The sequence below is a fragment of the Rhipicephalus sanguineus genome, chromosome 5 (assembly GCF_013339695.2).
Source record: "Rhipicephalus sanguineus isolate Rsan-2018 chromosome 5, BIME_Rsan_1.4, whole genome shotgun sequence".
In the NCBI taxonomy this organism is placed as follows: Eukaryota; Metazoa; Arthropoda; class Arachnida; order Ixodida; family Ixodidae; genus Rhipicephalus; species Rhipicephalus sanguineus.
In genome coordinates this window covers 17,293,173-17,314,618 of record NC_051180.1, presented here as the reverse complement: position 1 = coordinate 17,314,618, position 21,446 = coordinate 17,293,173, and the positions used below count along the sequence as shown (strand labels likewise).

Here is a 21,446-nt window from a genome sequence, read left to right as displayed (position 1 = left end):
TCTGCTGCCCTCTGAAGTTGTTCCCGGTGTTCTATCGAACGTCACATATATAGAAAAAAATGAATATACAAGGGATAAAAATTTTTCGCAGGAGAATTTTTCGCAGGAGTGTGGTTGCAAGGTTGACAATTGCAAAACACGATAAATTGTGATCTGTTATCACTTTCATACAATTATCAAACTAACAAAAATCTTCAGTTATCTAGCATAACAGCGAAACGCAAAATTAGTGTTGAGCTACGTTGCGACTTAGTCGACCCGCCATTCAGCCATTAAATCTTAAGATATTTCTTTGCCTGCAAAAGTGGCAGACTCCTGCCACTAAGTTGATTCAATATTATGCGACTGAATTACGAGATCATGTCTCTACAGTGATGGCCTTCTTTTAATCGGACACGTCAATAGATAGCGATTCTTAGCTTCATGGTTCCGAAGTATATAAAATGGACACTCAAAATTTCACCGACGATTACGATACAGCCTAGTGCGAATTATGAGCGCAGCTTCGTGTTGGGGCAACGCCAACTGTGTTTGAAGTCTTGTCTTTCCGCAAGGTATCGACTACGCCATAAATCATAATTTTGTGAAGTAGGACAGCACCCACTACGCCATTATTCGTCTTTCTGCGGATAAGCGAAGTACCCGCTACACATCAGTAAGGTATTATGTGCACTTTGTTGATGCTGCAAGTGGCTGATGACGATGAAGAATTATGGCTGAGCACTTTACAGTGGGTGGGAAGCATTAAACCACACACTCGTTGCGGAATTAGCATTGTGTGATGACTGGTTGCTATTTTACTCTTCTGCCACGCTGTATTACAAAGGTTAACGCGATTCCTTGCCCGACATGACGCCTGTATAGGGTCTTTTTGCAAATGAGTTTCAAACACCAGCGTGGTTCTAGGGTAGAATACTCGCCTGTCATGCAGAGGGCCCGGGTCGAAATATCATTTGCTCCTGGGTATTTCTTATTTTATTTTTTCATGTCTCTCGGTTACGCCACCAACGGCGACGGCAACGGCGATCGACGTCGCTCAACGCAGGAACGGGTGCTAAGAGCTGCGCTGTAAAACAGGAAGGTGGAAACTGAAGGTTGCTACGCTTGAGGGCAAGCAGTGGAAACGGAAGCGCAGAGTAAAAATGTACTTACAGTCGAGAACCCCTACAACGAAGGTACCTATATAACGAAGGATTTCGTACGTGCCAGCGCAATTATGTTTCGCAAGTGAATTGTGAATGCCTCTACGGTGAAAGCAACTATGAGAAATATGCCTTTTTAAAGAATGAATTTAAGCGTTGGTCAATAACTAATCTGTTGCTCTATATGTAACGGGGCCGCCACTGTCGTCAAAGCGCAGCATCGAGCCGGCAAGATTTCAGTGCCAAGGTATTGACGATTTTACGCGAGACGTATGGGCGCCACTACCCTGGGTTGTTAAACGAATGTTTTAATTTTGTAAATCGCGACGTGAATTGATAAGGTCATGAAACATCCAATGTGCGAACCAAACCGTTTTCATGTGCATACGTCCACCGTGTATAGCACTGCTCGTAAAGGTACAAAACGAAAGATTAACAGCCCAATATGGCGGCACAGAAACCCATATACAGGATAGTATCTTGAGGTGAATACATATGCGCGGTGGAGCGTGCCGCCACACGCTCGTGATCACATTACTGGCGGAAGGCGGCATTCTTTACATCTCACGACAACGTGACGGGCACGGGTGACGAGCGCGATGACGACAGCAAGCGTTCCATTTCGGCTACGAAACTCCATTAACTGCTTAACTAGCCTGTTGAATCATAGTGTAGATGTCACGACTGGCGAACAGAATTCGCAGTCGACGACGACAAAAGCGTGCGTTTCAAACTGATGACGTTGTCAACTCACCGAGCAGGTGAAAGTCAACGAACGTGTAGCAACCCACTGACGTATACCCAGGGAAGGGGTAAGAGAGAGAGAGAGGGGGGGGGTGTCAACCTCTTCCAGTGGCGTAGCCAGAATTTTTTTTCGGGGGAAGAGGGGTCCGACCTTCCTTTGTGTATATTTGTGGGTGTGTCTGTATGTGTGCACGTTTGTTAATTAAAAAATGTAAAAATTTTGGGGAAGTTGACCCCCCCTCCCCCAGATCACCCCCTGGCTACGCCACTATCATGTGGTCGCGCAGCCACCTGAACAGCGTTTTCGTACGCAAGAGTAGTCGAGATGATGCCCTAGTAAAACTATAGTACCGTGCGACCGGCGTTCTTGCGTAGATCCGCTTCAGTTCTGAGCGCAAGAAGCAAGACTGTGCACTGTAAAGCTTTTAAAATTGGCGTCACAGACAATACTTTAGACGTACTGTTACTTCGAAGCGTAGATTTTCCAAAAACAGGTGTATCCCAAAAACATAAAATAAGTTTTATTTGAAACACACACACACACACCACACACTTCAGTAAATTTCAGTTCAAAACCTTGTGCTTCCTTTCTCAAACAACGGCTTATTATAATGATGCTCGGAAAGCCACAAAGAGTCATAAGAGAACACAGCCAAACTTCTCTTCGATTTAAGAATTTACACACTGAATTTGTATTGTGTCAACACGTTCAGAGGTTCATTTTGATGTGCAGCACGCAAAAAAAAAGTACGACCAATGATTCCATCAATCATTGTAATTTATGAAGTTTTATCATCAGAGCAAGGCGCCTAATATTCTAATATTACACCCGAAAATTCATGACCGATGATAGCGCTACTATACCGACCAATGAACATTACAGAGAACAAAGATCACAATCGCTCGTGCATTATTCTTGAAGATTTAATCGAAAAAATTAACGGAGGTGAATCTAATCTGATAAGGGAAGAAGCCAGCATCGGTGAGGAATTAACAGCGCACCATTCTAAAAAAGCAACAACCATAAAATCTCTCTCGAGTCTCGGGAAAGTTGTGATGCATGCGGGCATTTACATTTAGTTTCGCGTTGAAGTGGCCGCGCGAGAATGCACATCACTAGCGAAAATATTCTGAATTGCACATGAAAAAGAAAAAAAAAAACCAGTCATGCAGCATATGCACCCCTTCTACATTTGCCTATGAATAGAAAACAATCTAATCGGATGAAGTTTCAAAAAGTCGGTTCTATTTTCGCTTTCATAGTGGTGGAAACAACGTGACCTGTTTTTCAAGTTTCAAGATTTGGCACACGAAGTGAGAGCTTCTCAGTAGAAAATTATTACTAAAATTCAAGGTGTACGTCAAATAACATCTCTCCTACAACCTTGTGAACTGCAAAATCCTGCTTCACAAGGTTGGTTCGTACTTTATTGAACCTCACTCGAACAGCACTTCTGGAAGGAGGAAGTGAAAATGACGTGTCCGTCGTCCTGAATTCATCCTGCTTGAAGCTCTGTTCGGTTTCATTCTAAACTTTGTTAAGCATGAAAACATTCATCTGGCGACAAGACTCTAATATGTTAACAGAAATGCCAGAAAACTCGAAACGGTGATTGTTCTACGAACCTATAGCGTTTCTTTCGGTGCTTGTTCAGGCCAACTTGGCAGGATCAACAAGACATTAGGAAAACAAAGTGGAGTTGGGAGAAAAATAAATTAAAGCTAAACTTAAAAAATATCTATGCCCTGCCTAGAGGTACGTAGTTTTTTTTTTAATTGCGATTGCGATGAGATGAAACTCAATTAAAACTCGTTGTGTGCTAGATGCTAAGTACGCCGACTAAAATTTAAGAATATGTATATACGATGGGCCTGCTTAGACAGTTCTAGAACGTCACGGCAAATGACTGTGCCAGCGGCCAAGTGATTCCTTTTCACTAATACCGGTGGGTCTGTGTACCATCAGTGGTACAAGTAACTGCGCGCCGCCAGCAAGATGTTGGGGACGACCAGTAGAGAGAGTGAAACGGCCGTGCTGCTTCCGCTGGCTCCACCAACAAACATTCCCTGCACAATGTCTAGTCTACCACTGTTCTCGAGTGGCTTGATGCCCAGCTGTCGGCAGATGACGTTGTAGTGATCCACCATGCGCACCGGTTCGTTCTGGAAGCCTTGTTTTAGTCCTGCATAGAAAGTATGTATATATATTTATTATTTATTGGATACTGTAGACACGCAATCCAAGCAGGAAGCGCGACAAATGGTACATACAGTGAATACATTTGGCAAAAACAAAACAATATTAGTAGAAGACTACGATGTCGATTCATCTATACAATTAAATTCAGTTGTAGTACGAGGCAGAAAAAATGAATACTCAAAATCTGTTTCTTTCTTACAAAGTACTGGTTAATAGCTGCGATAGACATAGAGATAGGTACCGGGATAAATTGTTAATGTAAAGCAGTTTAAGGAACTATAGTCACTGCTTCTGTCTCCTAAGCTATAATGGTTCTATGCTCCTTTCGTAAGGTCGGTGGGAGAATCGGATCTTAAAAATTTGTTAAATATAAATTTGACCGCTTTTCGCTGCACTCTCTCAGGACTTTTCATATAAATTTTTGTGCGCGGATCCCAAACTATGCCCGCATATTCCAGCTTAGCTCTAATTAAGGCATGGGAGCATATCAATTTTAGATCGACGGTTTGTGCCGTAAACATCTGCAATCGCTTAGAAAAAACTAGTGAATAATGCTGGTGCTTACGCGAAATATTTGTAATGCGTAACAATTCTCCGACGGCAAGGAACCAAATGCGTTTTGTTTAATAGCAATCGGTGAAATATTTAAAAAGGTATAAAGTTTATTACGGAGTTAATTTCCGCGTACCCTGTACATCTGCGTCCCTGTGCGAACAGGCGAAATATTGTTGTGCAGGAATGTGCTCGTCCGCCATGTGTTCGAAATGAACGATACTCAACATCGTTACTGACATCATTGTAGCTTCGAATTCTATCACTGAAAGCTGGAAAGTTCTTTTGCGCGTTTTACCCTATTCTTCCTCTCTAACTTGCGCCATGACAAGGCCGTAGCACGTGTACAACACCAGATCATCTAACACGAATGTTTTCACTTTAGTGCCTGTTTAGAGATAGCGCACAGAATGCTTGGCCCGCATTGGCTTAAGAGTTCTCCTTCTGTTAGTTTCCTTGCACAATGACATGCCTTGTATAGTTAGATTAGCATGCGATATTGGTGAAAATGCTGTTCTGCGCCTACATTATTACGTTCGTGTCACTGTATGCATTTGGGACTTGTCGCCAAGGCTTTACAGCTGTTGGCAGGAAGTGAAGAAAAAGAAGATAATGACAAACCTGGACCAGTGGCTAAAAAGATGGCGCGCATGTCCTCCAGCTTCATGGGGTCATAGCCATGGTTCCCGTTGTATATCCTATTTGACCGAGGCACCTGCTTGTCTGTCTCTTGAAGCTGATAAAAAAAATGGCACGTTCGAAGAAATTCTTATAGAAAAAGAAAAAAAAAAGACTTGACAGTTCTGGCACTGTCGGCTTTCGGGAACATTAGAATGTAGAATGTTGTGCCCTTTAAGGGGTGCAACAGTCTAAATAGGATTTGGAGTAATTTTCCGAGCAGCAAAATGTTGCTTTTGGAGCAAGAAAACCCAAAATTGGAGCAGGTTACCGGGAAAGATTGCATTTTTTTCCCAAGATCTCAAATTTGGAGCAGTGTAACAAAGGAGGCTAACTTTTAGAAAAGAAAACAAAAATATGCACAATTCATTCAGCATTAGCTAACTCGTGTACAGTGCACGTAAACACTGCTATTTAACAAAAGCAGTTTGCTGCACCGCCCCACGGTGCGAACAATGACGAAGCACATATTAGCATTTTCAGCGCCTGTAAAATATTTGACAGGCGCTGCTAATGTTTTTTGTGGAGCTGCCAACCTGGCGACCTCGAAATTCGGGATATTCATAAAGCAGGAGCGAGTGGGAGGTAGCCAGAATAGAAAACTGGCGTAAGTTCTTGTGTATTTTTTTTTCAAGGCCGCAGAAACGTCATACACGCTCTGAATGGTTGCCAGTATTTTTTAGACTGGCGATGATACTGGAACCCGTAATTAGACGTCGTGGGCACTCATGAGTAATTAAGGAACAAAATGTCGTGTCTCGAGAAAGCTAATACTGATAGCCCCTTCTAAATCGTAGTACGTTCTTCCGCAAGGCAGTAGTGTACTGCGGCGAAAGTGGCCTATAAAGCGTTCTGCACGCGATAGAACAAGTGCCAGGAAGTTTTCGAACAGCTGTTCCTCTTCTCCTTCGCGATGGGGTTGGGGCGATTAGGGTTAGGATCTACACGTCTGGACTGGATTGGATGATGGCTCCCAAACTGCACGTGGTCAACGCTGCCTCCGTTTCTTGATATAATTAGCGCACTGAGAAAATTTTAAGGCTCGTCGGGCATTTTGGCGCAGCTTGGCGCAATTTCAATGAATTTCACGGTTTTGGCTGTGCTTGTGCAAAAATAAGGAATGGTATCAAACTGGAGCAATTGCACCCAGCTGTTGCGCCCCTGCCCTTTCAAGAAATATGTAAGCTTAATCATAAATATGATTTACGTCCTCGAGTTTCGCCGGAAACCTACTGCCTGTAACTGCCACCGAAGAAAATGATATTGCAAGCATAGCCAGGACATAGGCGATTTTATCGACACACTTACCTTCTTGATCTGGTAGCCAGGATCTGCTGTGAGCACAATGGGTTGCGTCAAGTGAGTAGTCTTGAGGTGGTACAATTCAGGCAGCTCCTCTTTCTTAAAAACGTTCAGGCCCTTTATGTTCAAACTTTTCAGCTTGGCATAAACCTGCAAGTGTTAGAATGGAAGCAAGTTACGTACCCATCCAGCAAGTTGTTCAGCCAATCACGTTAGGTTACAGAACGGTTCCACTTCTGTCACGGATAGGCTTTAATAGAAGCCAAAGATGTTTTTAGTTATATTGACGTGCTCGTACAAGTACTCAGAAAAGTTCTCGGAACGCCTTGTCTACGTAAACATATTTGTTTTCACAGCTAGGTGAGGAGTTTGAAATTTATTCAAAGAATTGCCAAATTCAATGCATATATGAATGTGCAACATTTTCAAAAGGAGGCCCAAAACTAGAACTGTGGGAGGGCCTCCTATCAGAATCGGACAAAGCCATTTTACTAAGAACAGGAATGAATTGCTTATACAGGTTTGGATTGCCTATAACAGGTCCGTAGCCAGGGGGGCGGGCCTAGGCGCCCCCCCCCCCCCGAAATATTGGTGAAGGTGAAGTATGTGTTTTTACCAAAAATAAATAAAGAAAATATGTGTTTTTGTGAAATAGTCACGGTTTTTCAGCAAGTGCCCTTTCCCCCCACTCTGAAAAAAATTCCTCGCTACGGGCCTGGCCTATCACATACAAATATAAAACTAATAAGAATAGAAACAAGAAAATCAATACAGACAATGGAAAAGCTGAATATACCTATTATTATGACAAAATGAGGTATGTTTTGAAAGGCGATCTAAAACAATTTAGCGGTAATATTTTTAAGGCACTGTTAAGATCGTTCTAAATGGAAATTCCACTGAAACAGGCAGTTTCTTTACCATAATTCGTAGCAACATTGGGTAGCAGTAAGAGTGGGACATTTCAATTTTCAACGTATATATGTATGCGCCACAGTAAAAGTGGACATTGCTGAAAAATTCAAGAAGTGTAGAAAGGGATTGTTTTTCTCATTCTCCGTGTATATACGGATAGGTGCTGTCCTTGTGCGAAATATGAAGCGGCTCATTATTTCTTTCTTGGGGAAGGAAGAGGGGGGGGGGTGCAGACTGACTGCCAATGAGCTGAATTATTCTGCCGTTCACAAATGTGGGCAGCATTGCTGAATTGCAAATTGATTGTGTTAACCGATAGCAGCGCAGCAATTAACGCATTGGGGTGGGGTAGCAATATAATTTACGTCATCTCGGCATCCGTGGTCCTCACTATTTTTTAATCCAACAGCACATCACGATTGCTAAGAAATAGGGTGGGAGTCATCTGAACTAGCTACAAAATGCGTTTCAGATCTTGTTAAAGTAAACAATTTAAGAAAAGACATATTTCAGACGTTCGCAGAACTCACATGATATGCGCTGACGGTGCTAAATATTAAAAGCGGTCGTAAGTTACACCAACTTTATACGCTGAAAATGTGAGCATTTAAGGAAGAGACGAAAATTGTTTCTGCAGAGGAAAAATAATTTGCGATAAAATATTTTCATAAACCTTGCAGTCGCGCTTAAGGTTATATTATTCTGCACCTTGCTTGCTTGCTACACACACACAAATATATATATATATATATATATATATATATATATATATATATATATATATATATATATATATATATATATATATCACTGTATGTATATATATATATATATATATATACATACAGTGATGCTACCGAGAACTTCTGATTTGGAGCAATTTTTGGAGCAGCAAAATTTCCGTTTTGGAGCACTTTGGAGCAGCAAAGATGTTCATATTGGAGCACTTTAGAGCAGATAATTTTGCATCTGGGAGCACTCTGGAGCAGCAAATTTTACATCCTGGAGTGTACTACAGAAGCATATTGCATTAATATTCAAGCACCTGAATATTATTATGGGGCTCTTATGAAGGCTAGAAATATTTTCGATTCATTGCAAATCTGATGGAAAAAATCATCTCAGAACTCCATACTTCACTCGCTAATGAAAAAATAAGGGCTCATGCAGTTGAGTGTTCTGAATTAACCCCTTCGGCGATTATTTTCGACACTAGCAAATAAACACACTACCGGATCAATAAAATTGCAATTTATGAAGTAACACTCTAAATACATCTACGTGGTTATCAGCAGGCATGGTAGACAAACGCCGTGACGTACAACAGTGCATCAATGCTAAAGAGTCGCATTGTCCCTAATGCATTCCCCTGAGACGACTCAAAGGCGAAAGCCAGGTTCTTTTTCTTCTCGATCAATGTGTTGATCCTCCCCCTCCCTCTCTGCAAGCTTTCTGCACCTCACCTGGTTTTGCGCTAGCTCTATGATCGGCACACCGATCACGGAAGCAGTGTAAAGCGGCGATGTCATGTGATGACATCGTCACGTGACATCACGATATATGACGCCATGATGACGTCACAAGTTTTGACGATCTATGACGTGATGATGACATCACATGATGGTTATATTTTGCATCAATCGAACGCCGCCGACGGTCAATTTTTGTGTTTGATAAAGCATCTGAGGCTTTCGCATTAATATTGCGGATTGAACGTTAACAGCCTGGCCGTTAACAACCTAGTCTTACATACCAAACTGTCCTCCACCATGTCACCTCTGTGCCATGCGCGGAACTTCGCTTATCATCCACTTCACAGCTCCTCAATTTAAAAAAAAATTATTGTGAAGCAATTATATGGACACTCTCGGCGGATTTTTGCCGTCGCCATAATTTTCCTTATAAAGCCCAAATTAATAACATCACCACGCTCATTCTAGCCGCGGGTAAAAGCTCGCGAGCGCTGGCGACGAACGCGGCTGAAGCGGAGATTAAACTAGCCGGCCGTCTGTCTCTGTCGCACGGAGAGCGCATGAGATAACATCTTCCCGCGTGCGGACCTGCCGTCGATTGCTCATCAAACAGAGAGGAAACGCCCCGCCCGTCTTTCGTAGGGAGCACGAAGGGACGCCAGGGGAGCGGAGGGGGGGGGGGGCGCATCGTTCGAAGGGCGCAGTCGCTTGCGCGCGCGCTATCTCGAGCCATCAGGAGGCGGCTCGTGAATTCGCTGTGCTCTCAACGCTTACTTCGCGTTTAGAGAACTAAGAGCACGAAAACGCTTCGGTTCCTGGAGCGGCCATATTCCCTTAAACCAGCGTTTTGTTCAGTTACGCGAGATCGGATCCAAAAGAGTTAGCTGCTAGCCTTACTTCGTTTAACCATACAATTTGTTGGTATCGCATTCATTGCTTCGCCCTTCAGCGAAACTGAGTTTTTTTAACCGTCAGCTATTGACCCTCGAAAGCGAGGGGCGGATGTGTAACATGGTGTAACCGCTTCACTGTGGGCCGTCAGCGACGGGCCCGCTACTGACAGCTGCGCATTTGCGGCTGCTCAGACCAGGAGATATGCTGTTATTAATGAGATGACATTTTTATAAAAGCAAGCGAAAAATTCGAATTGGAACCCTAGCTAGTGAGCTCAAAAGGGCAGGGCCTTTTAAGGGGTATTTAGCGCAGAGTGATTACAAACTCGGATGTGCTGGTGGAAGGAATTACGAAAAAGCTGTTCTGGATGAAGATGCATAGATAAAGTATATCTGAGGAGAAGTGTCAACTCGTTCCCGCCGTTCGCGTGCTCTTCCATAAACGCGAAGCAAGGAAAATTCGATATTGTTCCATATCTAATGCTAGCGATCCCAGATTTCATTCCTCAATGTCCAGAAACGGAAGTGACAGACATTTTAGCGGCACGCATGTAGTTATTACTGAACATTGTTTTCATTATGTGCCGTACGACGCTTGAAACGAGCTATCAGCAGCGTTTCTGGAACAGACGACGTTCGCCGATGAATTAGTCGTCGCACTTTCTCGCTACCGATAGGCCTAGACGTCACGAGCCTCTGCGGAGAGCGCGTTTTGCTGTCGAGCCGACTTGCAGAACAGAAGCTGCGTCGGCACCGTGCATGGCATCGTGGCTTACTCGGGACGCACGCGCGAGCGCTATTTATTCAGCGGATAATAATTCTCGGTCCATGGTTGCGACTTTGGCAGCCCCAAGATCAAGCTGCACATGTTCTGACGCGCCGGCAGTGCGATTGCCGGTGATAGACGCCGCCAAACCCGAAATTTTGGCGCAGTTTGGCGCAATTTTTGTCGATATTATCAGGATGGCGCAGTAAATACAATTTGGCGCACTTTGGCGCAGGAGTGGAATCACTGTGTATATATGTGTGTGTACATATATATATATATATATATATATATATATATATATATATATATATATATATATATATATATATATATATATATATATATAGCACGATTTGTGTTCGCAACACAGATACGCCATCAGTTATAGGACTCATGCATTCACAGTATTTTTAAATGAAAACTGATAACCTCCCATCCCCCGCATTAAAAGTTTCAAAACCGTAAGTGGCCCTGTTAACAAACAGAACAGTTTTCAGTAACTTGGATTTTGTATGGAGCAGTATATAACCATACCTATATAGTTAATGCATTGAAGCAGATGATGCTGTTTTATAGTTATGCATCTGGCATTGCTTTAAGCGCAACTGCGGGTACTCGACCTTTCGCGTAACACATTTATGAGAGTACCAGCGCGCAGTAATCATGCAACTTTTTAGAAGCTAGAAAAAACTTACGCACCCTTATGCAGCGACCATACCTTTTCTATCTTGTCCGGGTGTGGCCGAAGCATAGCGAACGATCCACCATCGAGCATGGAGTGAATGTCGTTGGCGTCAATGTGCGGCTCAATGTCGATCAGGTCAAACTTGCCCGGTCTGGTGTCAGTCATGCCGTGGTCAGACACCACGATGAGGCTGAGCTACGGGAACCGAAGGACACCAACCAAAGAACCGAAGACACCAAATAAATGTTCCATATCGTGGTTTTGGGACGTTAAACCCCATCAATTATTATTACCAAATAAATGTTATTGCACATTGTTCTTGTAAATCAAGGCTAACTGTAAGCACGCAAAAATGTTCCCGTCTTGCATGTGAGACATTGTTAGACATTGTTGTTTCTACAGAAATGAGTGATACAAAGGTAGAAAATTCACTAAACATTTGTTAAATAGATTCGAAGAAATAGTAATAACGTTACGTTTCCCGTGCACCTAAAGGCCGGTCTTTTTTTTTTTTAGTGTACGCGTCGATACACTGCGCCTCTCCGTGTGTGCTCCATTAAATCATTGAATGTGCGACGGGATAGGCTATTTCGTCTTACGCAAATTACCATAAATTATTCGCATCAAACCGTTTGCCTACACCAAAATGTGCGCACAAGTTCTGCGGGTTCATGTGCGTAGGTGCGTGCAAGCACTACGTGCATTTGTGCGTGAAGCCAATTGTACACGAGTATTGCGAATGTACTGCTACTTGCAAAACTTCTAAGCAGATAGAGCTACGCCACTCTTTAAAAGAATGATTAATTGGACGCCAATACTGTGAGCAGGTAGAATACAAGACTCAGTTATTCCCGTGGCAAGTATATGCTTCCTAAGTCGCAAGATCGCATCCATTGCTATAACTTTCGCGCAGATGACAGTACAAGCCTAACAGTTATGGCGTGTACCGTCGGGGAAGAGGAGGCGTCACACCATCGCTGCTTGAAGAGATAAGAACACCGAAGAACCGATAAGAAGAGAAAGATTTCATCTGCTTAAATTTGGTATTTCACTTCGATTTCAGCTACAATCTGCTTACCTGATCGCGTATGTTTTGCCTCCTCGCTTCGTCAAGCAAGTGCTTGATGACGTTGTCGGCACTTTTGAGCGCTTCTCTTCGCTCCATGGAATCAGGACCACTGGCATGTCCTGGAACCGAGGTACAGTTTATATCAATCACATATAGCACACGCAGGGGCAGATACAGGATTTTTCCGAAGGGTGGAGGGGTTTAGGACATCCGGACCTCCCACCTGGGTCCGTCAATGAGCACGCGCATACCTGAAGTCGATTCTTTGTGCAACGCCGAACTGCATTTTTTTGAAAGGTGGGCTACTTCGTGAGCACGCATATCCTCTTCTATTCCTAGCTCGGCCATGTCGCGTGCGCAAGCTCTCCTTGTGGCTGATCGCATAAGCGGCCCGTGCCATTTATCTCGAAAGTAGTCTGCCGCGTGTGCGGGGTGTGCACGGCGAGATGTCCGGTAGCTTATTGTGCGCTGTCTTTTAGAGCGCCTATTGTTGCTGTTTGCGTGGGTTAAATCTAGTTTCGGTGACGTGCTGAAACGAAAGACGACGCTCACAGCTCTTATGCTGTTAGCTACAATAGCGTCGTGACTACGAGTACAACCTGTCATCTAGTGAAATCTGCACATATTTACTACTGCTTGCGTGAAGCTATGGCTGTTAAGTTAATTATTAAGCGTGATTTTAGTACCATTAGTTCCTAGAATTTTACGTGAGAAAACCATGATATCAATTGAAGTGCACCGTACTAGAGTTTCTCCGGAATAATTTTGACCACACAGGCTTCATCTATAGCACACACATTTAGCTCACACAGTGTTGTTGCATTTTGCCAAAATGCAGCCGCCGTGGCTGGGAATCGAACCCGCGTCCTCGAGCTTAGCAGTGCGACACCTTAGCCGCTAAGCTAAGACACAGAAGAGATCGAAAAAACAGAGATGAGAGAAAAACAAAGAAACAGAGGAAGAAAGAAACAGAAAAATGAATAGAAACAAAGAAGACCGCCAAGCTCCGCCCCTTCTTCAGGCTTGGCACCCCTAGTGCGACGCTGCCTTAATTTTTTGTATTTTCGTGTGTATGCGGCATCGGCATGCGAGTACTAAATGCATTGACGTTGTCTTGGCGAAACGCCAATTAAGGCAGACCTTATTTGCGAGTGCCGAATAGAGCACTGCGTGGGCCTGATTTCGCGGCCCTGGCCCGGCCCGGGCATGCTTTATGAAGCCCGCTCCCAGCCCGGGCCCGCTCCCAGCCCGGGCCCTAAGCCCAGGCCCGGGCCGGCCCGGGCGTTCATTACTAAACTTAACCAGGGAGCGCGTGTTCAGGACCAGGCCCAGCCAGGGCACGCTAGAGGATATTAGTTGTTGATAATGATTATTAATGACGCCTTGCGCTTTGTAGCGGGCGATCGGACGCAAAATCCGGTGTGTACATGCATCGAAATGTTGCTTTGCCCGCGGTGGTAGCTCAGCGGTTAAGCTGTTTCGCTGTTAAGTCCTAGGACGCGGGTGCGATTCTCTCGGCCACGGCGTCTGCATTTTGATGGGGGCGAAATGCAAGAACACCCGCGTACAAATCTTTAGGTGCACGTCAAAGAACTCCAAGTAGTCGAAATCAATCCGGTCCCCACAACGGCGTGCCTCGTAATCATGTGATCTTGGCACGTAATACCAAGGAATATAAATGAAATGTTGCCTATATGGCACATGGCAAGGCATTACAATAACAGTCTATAGTGAAAATAAAGCATAGCAACAAAACTTATTTAAAAGAAGTGTACAACTAACATGAAGAAGCGGATAGAAGCAAAGCCGGGACATTTTCTTTAATGCTGTTTTCTACAATCGCGTTGGAAATATTAATGGCACAATTTTTTAAAGGACGCTCCTGATTAATAATTTGTTGCAGCAAGATAAAATACGTTAACGTTGTATATGATGAACAGCCACCAAAATCAGATGAAATATAAATCGTTCATAGTCTAACGTCGTCACGGAAACGTTATTGCCATGTACAATATAATTATACAATCAAGCTAATTGGCACAGAATACCTTAGACCATGCAAAGCATAAAGTTCGCGTGTGCTCGAAGGTCCGACTAAGGTCTTTTAATGAGCGGGCCCGAGTCCTGCCAGGCCCGCGGCCTCAAGCCCGGACCCGGGCCCGGCCCAGGCCCGCACATTCAAGCCCGAGCCCAGCCCGGGCCCGCCAGAAAACGCTTCGGACGGCTCGGCCCGTGCAGTGCTCTAGTGCCGAATATCTGCTGCTGCAACATTTCGGCTTTGTGAACGTTTTGTTATGTGAACTCTTCTGCTGCATGAACATTTACGTTGTAATACTGAGACGGTCTCCCGTCCGTGTAGTCATTCAATGAATAGGTTGTTAAAAACATTACGGGATAAGCTCTCTTAACAGAAGAGGAGTTGCCGGCTCAGCACATTTGCATCAACCTCAACTTACATACATTCATAAAAAAAGGTAACAAAAGCACTCACCTACTGCATCGACGGCTTCGTAGTAAACAAGCGCAAAATCGAGTGTGTTCTGTTTAAACTTTTCCACTATTTCAGATAGTGCAGACTTAGTGTCGTTTTCAACTGTAGGCCACTGCCAGTAATCCCTGTAAGGAATGCATTTGGTCGGCTTGGAACCTCGTATTTCGACCTGAAGAGAGAAAGACAGACAGACAGATATACGGCGCGAATATGATAGCATAACGCAGTGAAATCTTTGACATTAATACTACCAGAGTTGTCCTTAGAATAACTAACTGGTGGTTGAAAAAGCCTTTACTGGTTCTAGAAGTACTGTCAATTTGAGTCACACGTGTGTTCGTGTTCATCATTCATAAATTACAGTAGCTGAGTTATTTTTTTCTCAATTGAACATCTGCAACTGACTTATCTTTTTTTTTGGCGTGCTATAGAAGCATTGTGCTAATTATTAATTTCTACATGCATTGTAGCACTTTTTACGTGTGGCAAAACGAAGTAAAGTGGCGTACTGGGCAAGCTGGTATGGATTCCTGGTGAGACATAGCGCGCGGAAAGCTGGACGCAGAGAAGAAGACACAGGACAGACACAGAGAAGAAGGCGCTGTCCCGTGTTTTCCTGTCTGTGTTCAGTTTTCCGCACGCTAAGGTTCGCCATGAATGTGAAAAAACTACGAAGATTTCTCTGAGAAAACTTCTTAGCGTATCTGACAACAACTTCTTTAAATAATAAAGGAGAAACCATACCGACACGGCGTTAGCTGGACTTTGACTACTCTATTGCGCGTATACATTCATTTACGCCGCAAACTACAATTCGTTGCGACGTCCAACAAACTCCCTTTCGAATGCGACGGGGTCAGATTGCAACCGCTGAAATACTATAACAGCGAGAACACATCAAAATGTGCCACAGTAACTAGCAAAAATAATCAGCCCTTCTCACTGTAGTTCTTATTTTTTGGCGTTTCCCTAACGTACGCTTTCTTTTGTGACAGGTTTATGTTACCCCTACCACCTGGTTTTTTGGTGCATATAACGAATTGCGAGATTAGTGCTTGCCTGAGCTAAATGGTTGCACATCGTGAGGAAGGTTTCCAGCAAAACACACCCACAAAGACACAAGAAGAAAGACGACACAACAATGGACTCGTAACTGGAAGTTCATTGAAAGTGTTTCATGTTTTTATAGCGGCAGACATCCACCGCACTGCTCGCTCATTATCCTTTTTTCCCCTTCGTCTTTATGGATTGTTCCGGTGCATTAATTTTCTTTTTCTGTTAGTACCAGTGACGGCTGATGCATGATTGCCCGCTCTGGTAAATGGTCATGGCTTCTAAGATTTTCGCGCGTCAGCTTGTCTTTACTTTTTTCCCAAAATTTTTATAAGAAAGTCTACGATGCACTGAAAATGACAGCGATGGAAAGCGAGATGTCCAGAGGGCGTTCCTTCCAGGGATGCCACATGTTCTCTTGTCCTGACATTCAGACATCTGCCTGTTTGACCAATATATCGTCGGCCACATGATAATGGTATATCGTAGATGACCCCTAAAAACGTGAAACGCTATCAATAAACTTCAAGCTGTTAGTCCAGCGGTGTGTCGACGTTTTTCCTGTGTCCTTGTCAGTGCGTTTTACTATAGAAACCCCCGTCACGATGAAGAAGTTGCGCATGGCTAACACTGGTTCGAACAGCCGAACTGAAAACGAGGCACAAAGAGAAGACATACAAGGACGACGCTGTCAAGCGGTAGATAAAGGAGCTCGAGAAAGATGGCAGTACGTACGTCAGTACAGCATCAGTGGTTCTCACAAGAACTTTCATATCCCTCTGGCATGTAAAAAAAAAATCACGCCATATTCACGGAATGAATGATGATGAGTGGGGCGAAGATCGAGAGGGGAGATCATCGGTAAAACCGTAACTCTCCCGTGAAAGTTCGCCCATTACATCATTAAGAAAGACGTAAAACTCGCAAGTGCACTTCATAGAACTCGCAACTCGTAAGACTCGCAATGCACTTCATAGAACTAGGCGGTCACGTACTCTACTCTACTCTACGTACCACGAAAGACATGCATGTACAGACCCACGGCTTCAGGAGCTTCGCCCCTAAAAACCAGTTCGTGGAAACGGCACAAGACGCGAATCATTGCTGGATATCTGTTGGTGAGTATGCGTGTTTGGCTATTTATTTAGCCGTGCGAATATAAATAAAATTTCAGTTGTCAGTACAACGACGTCCTTGTCTTCTCTTTGACCCTCGTTTTCAGTTGCGCTGCTCGAACCAGTGTTAGCTACGAACCAGCTAGCTCCGGTGAGTACCTTTTTTGCTCATAGCTAGCGAGCGTGTACCTGGCATCCGTCCCACCAGTACATGCCGGTGCGGAGTCCGTTTTTCTCGGCAGTCACCCAGACTGGCTCCGCGTGGTTCCACCAGTGCGGGTGTGACGCATTCGGGTGGGGCGCCATCATAAAGAAGTCGTCGTACTGATCGTCGTACATGTAATTCTGCACGAAACCGTGCTGCTCCCCGTACAGACCTGCACAAAGGGCAAGGAAGGAAAAGTGTCAGCGCGCACACAAGCACAGGCATTTTCGGAGGACGTGTTATTTCATACGCTGTCAACAAAGCTGCCCTCAAGGTCTAACAATTTCTCACTTGCTCTTAGTGCACGATGAGGAAAGTTCTTTCAGCTCTCTTTGCCCGTTGAACTCATTAGTACATCATGCAGTTCCTACGTGGCGTGGTGTGACTGCTTCTCGAATTTAATATACGTTTAGACTATTGAGAAGGAATCTTGTAGTCAAGTCTCTCTGTACTATAGAACCGTCCGTTTAAAAGGACACGAAATTAGGAGGAGGAGAAGGAATAAACTTTCAATGAAACCAGCAGCTTAGTTGGCTGGGTCTAGGCCTCCCACGCTGGGACGTCGAGGTCTTGCCTTTTCGCCGCCTTGCGGGCTTGCCGAGTAGCCCAAAGTTGGTCGTTGAGGTGGGAGTTGCGCAGGGCGGCGTGTCATCTTGACGAAAGGGTCTCGGTGTTATTGGACGGATATCGGGGTTTACATTCCCACAGCATATGCGGGAGCGAAGCTACCTGGGTCTTGCAGATCTTACAAGTGTGTGGTTAGGATAAATTTCTGGGCATATTTAGTGGTATCGATACAGTGACGGGTACGTATTTGTCTGTAACAGGTGGCGGGCGGTTTCCTGTGCTCTGTTTAGCTACAACGACATCACTAAAGCATTTTATCTCGAAAGAAAAACCTTCCCCACCCCTCATCACAAGGAATCACTCAGTATTAAAAAAAGTTCTTGTATTTGTAAATTACTCTTTCACAGTAACAAAAACACCATGCTCACTGCGAGAAGACGCTTGATTAGCGAGAAGACGCGCAGAAAGAAAATGCGGGTGGCGACGCCACCTTGAAGTTCCCGCCCCGGTCGTCGTTACGTCACAGAATTTGACGGCGTCTACTAGGACCTACGTAGTTCCCAATCGATAAAAATGAACAAAGCTGTCTTTTGAGGAAGCCCGAGGCTTGACATGCCAAGTTTCGAAAAATTTCGTTGGGCCACCGAAATACGAAAATACTAAGATACACGACGTCACCATCGGAAATTTCAGCGGAAAATTTCAAAATGAGTGTCGGAGCACCACACTACAACTCCCGAGATGCGCAGCTTGCTCCCGATGAGCTATAAGAGCTCTTCTGAGCTAACTGAACTACCAAGATCCCCCCCCCCCCTTTTTTCCATAAACATTTGCGCTTGTGCCTCATTTGCAGAATGAACAGGCGTTCAGAAAATTAATAAAATACGCACATAGCACGCGCACAGTGACAACCCTCGGGCGTCACCACACGAGACACAAAAATTAGTATGATGAATATATTAGACAGCAAGCGCACGTAACTACAGTTCAAGTGCACATAAAAACAAAGGATGGAAGTGAATTTTGTTTGCTAAATATTTATGTTCACTGCATGATGTAGGCCACGACCAGCGATTTCTAAGAGCCCCCGTTTTCAGCTGGCCGATTTCATCCTGCAAATTTTATAATTTCATCGCACCACCCAAACCTCCGTTGTCAAATCTACGTGCTTTCCCCCTCACCCATTGTGAAACCCTGGTAGGCAACCGGAACATACGGAGAAGACACGTTAATATTCCCATTTCCTAACAAAATATTGAAGTGTGTTCGAGATCATTCAGGGGTGCTTGGCTACGAATAAACAAAATAGAAAAAATATCTTTGCATGCAATTCCTTCACCATAGGGCGGGAACAAACAGCGCTAGAGACGAGGCGGTGATAGATAATAATGTTATCTATCACCACCCCGTCTCTAGCACTGTTTCTTCCTGTTCAAATGATGTACCAACTAACTCACTTAGTAGCACTCCTGCTAAGTCCTGCATTTTTTTAACTGAACACAAAGCTTCGCTTCAAGATGAAAAAAAAAAACAATTAAAAACGCCAGGCCTGCGCTGAAACCGCAGCACAGTCACAGCGAAAGCTGGAAGAGCAGCGTTTCTAGAGCCCGTTAAGCTCTCTTGGGGCTACAATACAAATACACTAGAAAGGTACCCACTACGCCATAAATCACAATTTTTGTGAAGTTAGGAAGCACCTACTAAGCCATTATTCGTCATTCTGCGGAGAAGCGAGGCACCAGCTACACGTCTGTAAGGCAATAGGTGCACTTTGTTGACGCGACGACTGATGACGATAAAGAATTATGGCTCAGCACTTTGTAATGGGTTGGAATCTTTAAACGGCCCACCAGATATGTTTTTTTGCATTGGGTGACGCCCGATCGCTATTTCCCTCTCCCGTCATGCTGTATTACATACGTTGACGTGGGAGAGAGACGGGGGGGGGGGGGGGGGGGCGAAGAACTTTACTGAGACCCCGAGGAAATGGATCATGCGCTTATGGGCTCCCTTGGCAACCAATACAAGTGCACTTGCGAGGAACCCACTACGCTATAAATCATTGTAATTTTACAGAGACCCCGAGGAAGTGGATCATGCGGTTATGGGCTTCCTTGGCAACCAATACAAGTGCACTTGCGAGGAACCCACTACGCTATAAATCATTGTAGTTTTTGAGAAGTAGGGCAGTAGGCACTGTGCCATTTTTCATTCTACGGAGAGCGTTGGTACCTGCTCAACCCATGTGAGGCATTTTGCGCACTTTGTTGATGCTGTGCCTGATGACGATGAAGAATTATGGCAGAGTCCTTTGTAATGGGTTGGAAGCATTCAACAACCTACTCGTTGCGCAATTCGCATTGTGTGACGCCTGGTTACAGAATTCGCGTTGTGCGACGCTTGGTGCTTATTTTACTCTTCTACCAAGCCATATTGCATATGCTAATGTGGTTCCTTCCCGACATGAAGCCTGTATAGGACCTTTCCGCAAAGCAGTTTCAAGCACCGGCATGGCTCAGAGGTTGAATGCTGGGCTCCCACGCAGAGGGCCCAGGTTCGAACCTCGTTCTATCCTGGAATTTTTTTCTTATTTCGTTTTTTTTTTTTCTTATTTCGAGCGATACTGGTTACGGACACCGGCGGCGGCGGCGGCGGCGGACAACTACGGCGCCAAAAACGGCCGGTGAAATGATCTCATAACAGCTTTCGCTGTAAAACACAGATTGGTTGACTCGAGACTCTCGGGACGCCAAATAAGGAATTGCTCAGTTCTGTAGTCTATGCGAAATTCTTCTTGGCGAGTCAACTGATACCGTAAAATGTCGCAGTTACATACGCAGTTTAGCTAACCTACACGCCTAAACCGACAATATGAACACTGGTATGTTCCGCGGCCGCGTACTAACTATGCTTTTGAAGCATTGAGTTATTGCTTGCGGAATACACAAAATAACTTCAAAATTACTTATGAAAGTATGCGCACATTCTTTAATACTTCTATTTTGAATATACCTTGTTAAGGATGTCAGTGGAAAAATTTCTCTTTGTATAGCATTTTTTTTTTTCAATGTATAGACTATCTATTGTACGTTTACGGTGTCTCGAGATATATTTTGATTTTGCCGTCTTGTTGCCACAATTAACCTGTGGACGTGGGGCATTGTCAAGCTGTTTAGTGCAGAATTTTTCCCCGTCCCAACCACTTACTGTGTAACTGTACGTGCTAAATAAAGGAACTGAAACTAAAACTACGTCACACGGCACCGTTCGGTCGTCGCTGGATCAGAGGGTCCGTACAATGTGCGCGAAAGCCACAGGTGGTTGGTACTGCATGTACGCGACAAGGACACTCGTGTGCAGGTGATGCACACGACTCCGTATTTGCCCGCAAAAGCTAGAAAAAACGTATCAGTTGTTTCCAGCAAACTCTGCGACCTGTTTTTTTTATGTTTTTCCTGTGAGTGTTCATAGTCACCTTGTCGTACGGCAAGCTGCATCAAGGCAGCCACGGTTTTTCAATTTATTGCACGCTGCTGATTTTCGATTTAGAGCAATGCGAAATAGAGCACACCTGTCAGAAAGCAAACAGGGCAA

At 44.4% G+C, this 21,446-nt stretch overlaps 1 protein-coding gene across 2 annotated transcripts in view; it reads right to left on the bottom strand.

Moving 5' to 3' along the window:
- The window catches only part of LOC119393297 (glycerophosphocholine cholinephosphodiesterase ENPP6), a 50,641-nt gene that overhangs the window by 23,363 nt on the left and 5,832 nt on the right, over nucleotides 1–21,446 (bottom strand). The window contains exons 2-8 of one of the 2 annotated variants that reach the window (XR_007416327.1): nucleotides 17,270–17,457; nucleotides 14,913–15,081; nucleotides 12,431–12,540; nucleotides 11,386–11,547; nucleotides 6,625–6,768; nucleotides 5,260–5,374; nucleotides 2,431–4,069 (exon numbers count right to left, since the gene is read on the bottom strand). Coding sequence is in view for 1 of the 2 variants with exons in the window: in XM_037660238.2 (XP_037516166.1) it covers nucleotides 3,849–4,069; nucleotides 5,260–5,374; nucleotides 6,625–6,768; nucleotides 11,386–11,547; nucleotides 12,431–12,540; nucleotides 14,913–15,081; nucleotides 17,270–17,457 (1,109 nt within the window). In the remaining variant the exon portion in view is untranslated. Of the gene's footprint in view, nucleotides 1–2,401; nucleotides 4,070–5,259; nucleotides 5,375–6,624; nucleotides 6,769–11,385; nucleotides 11,548–12,430; nucleotides 12,541–14,912; nucleotides 15,082–17,269; nucleotides 17,458–21,446 lie in introns of those variants that run through there. The other variant, XM_037660238.2, reaches the window with a different exon arrangement.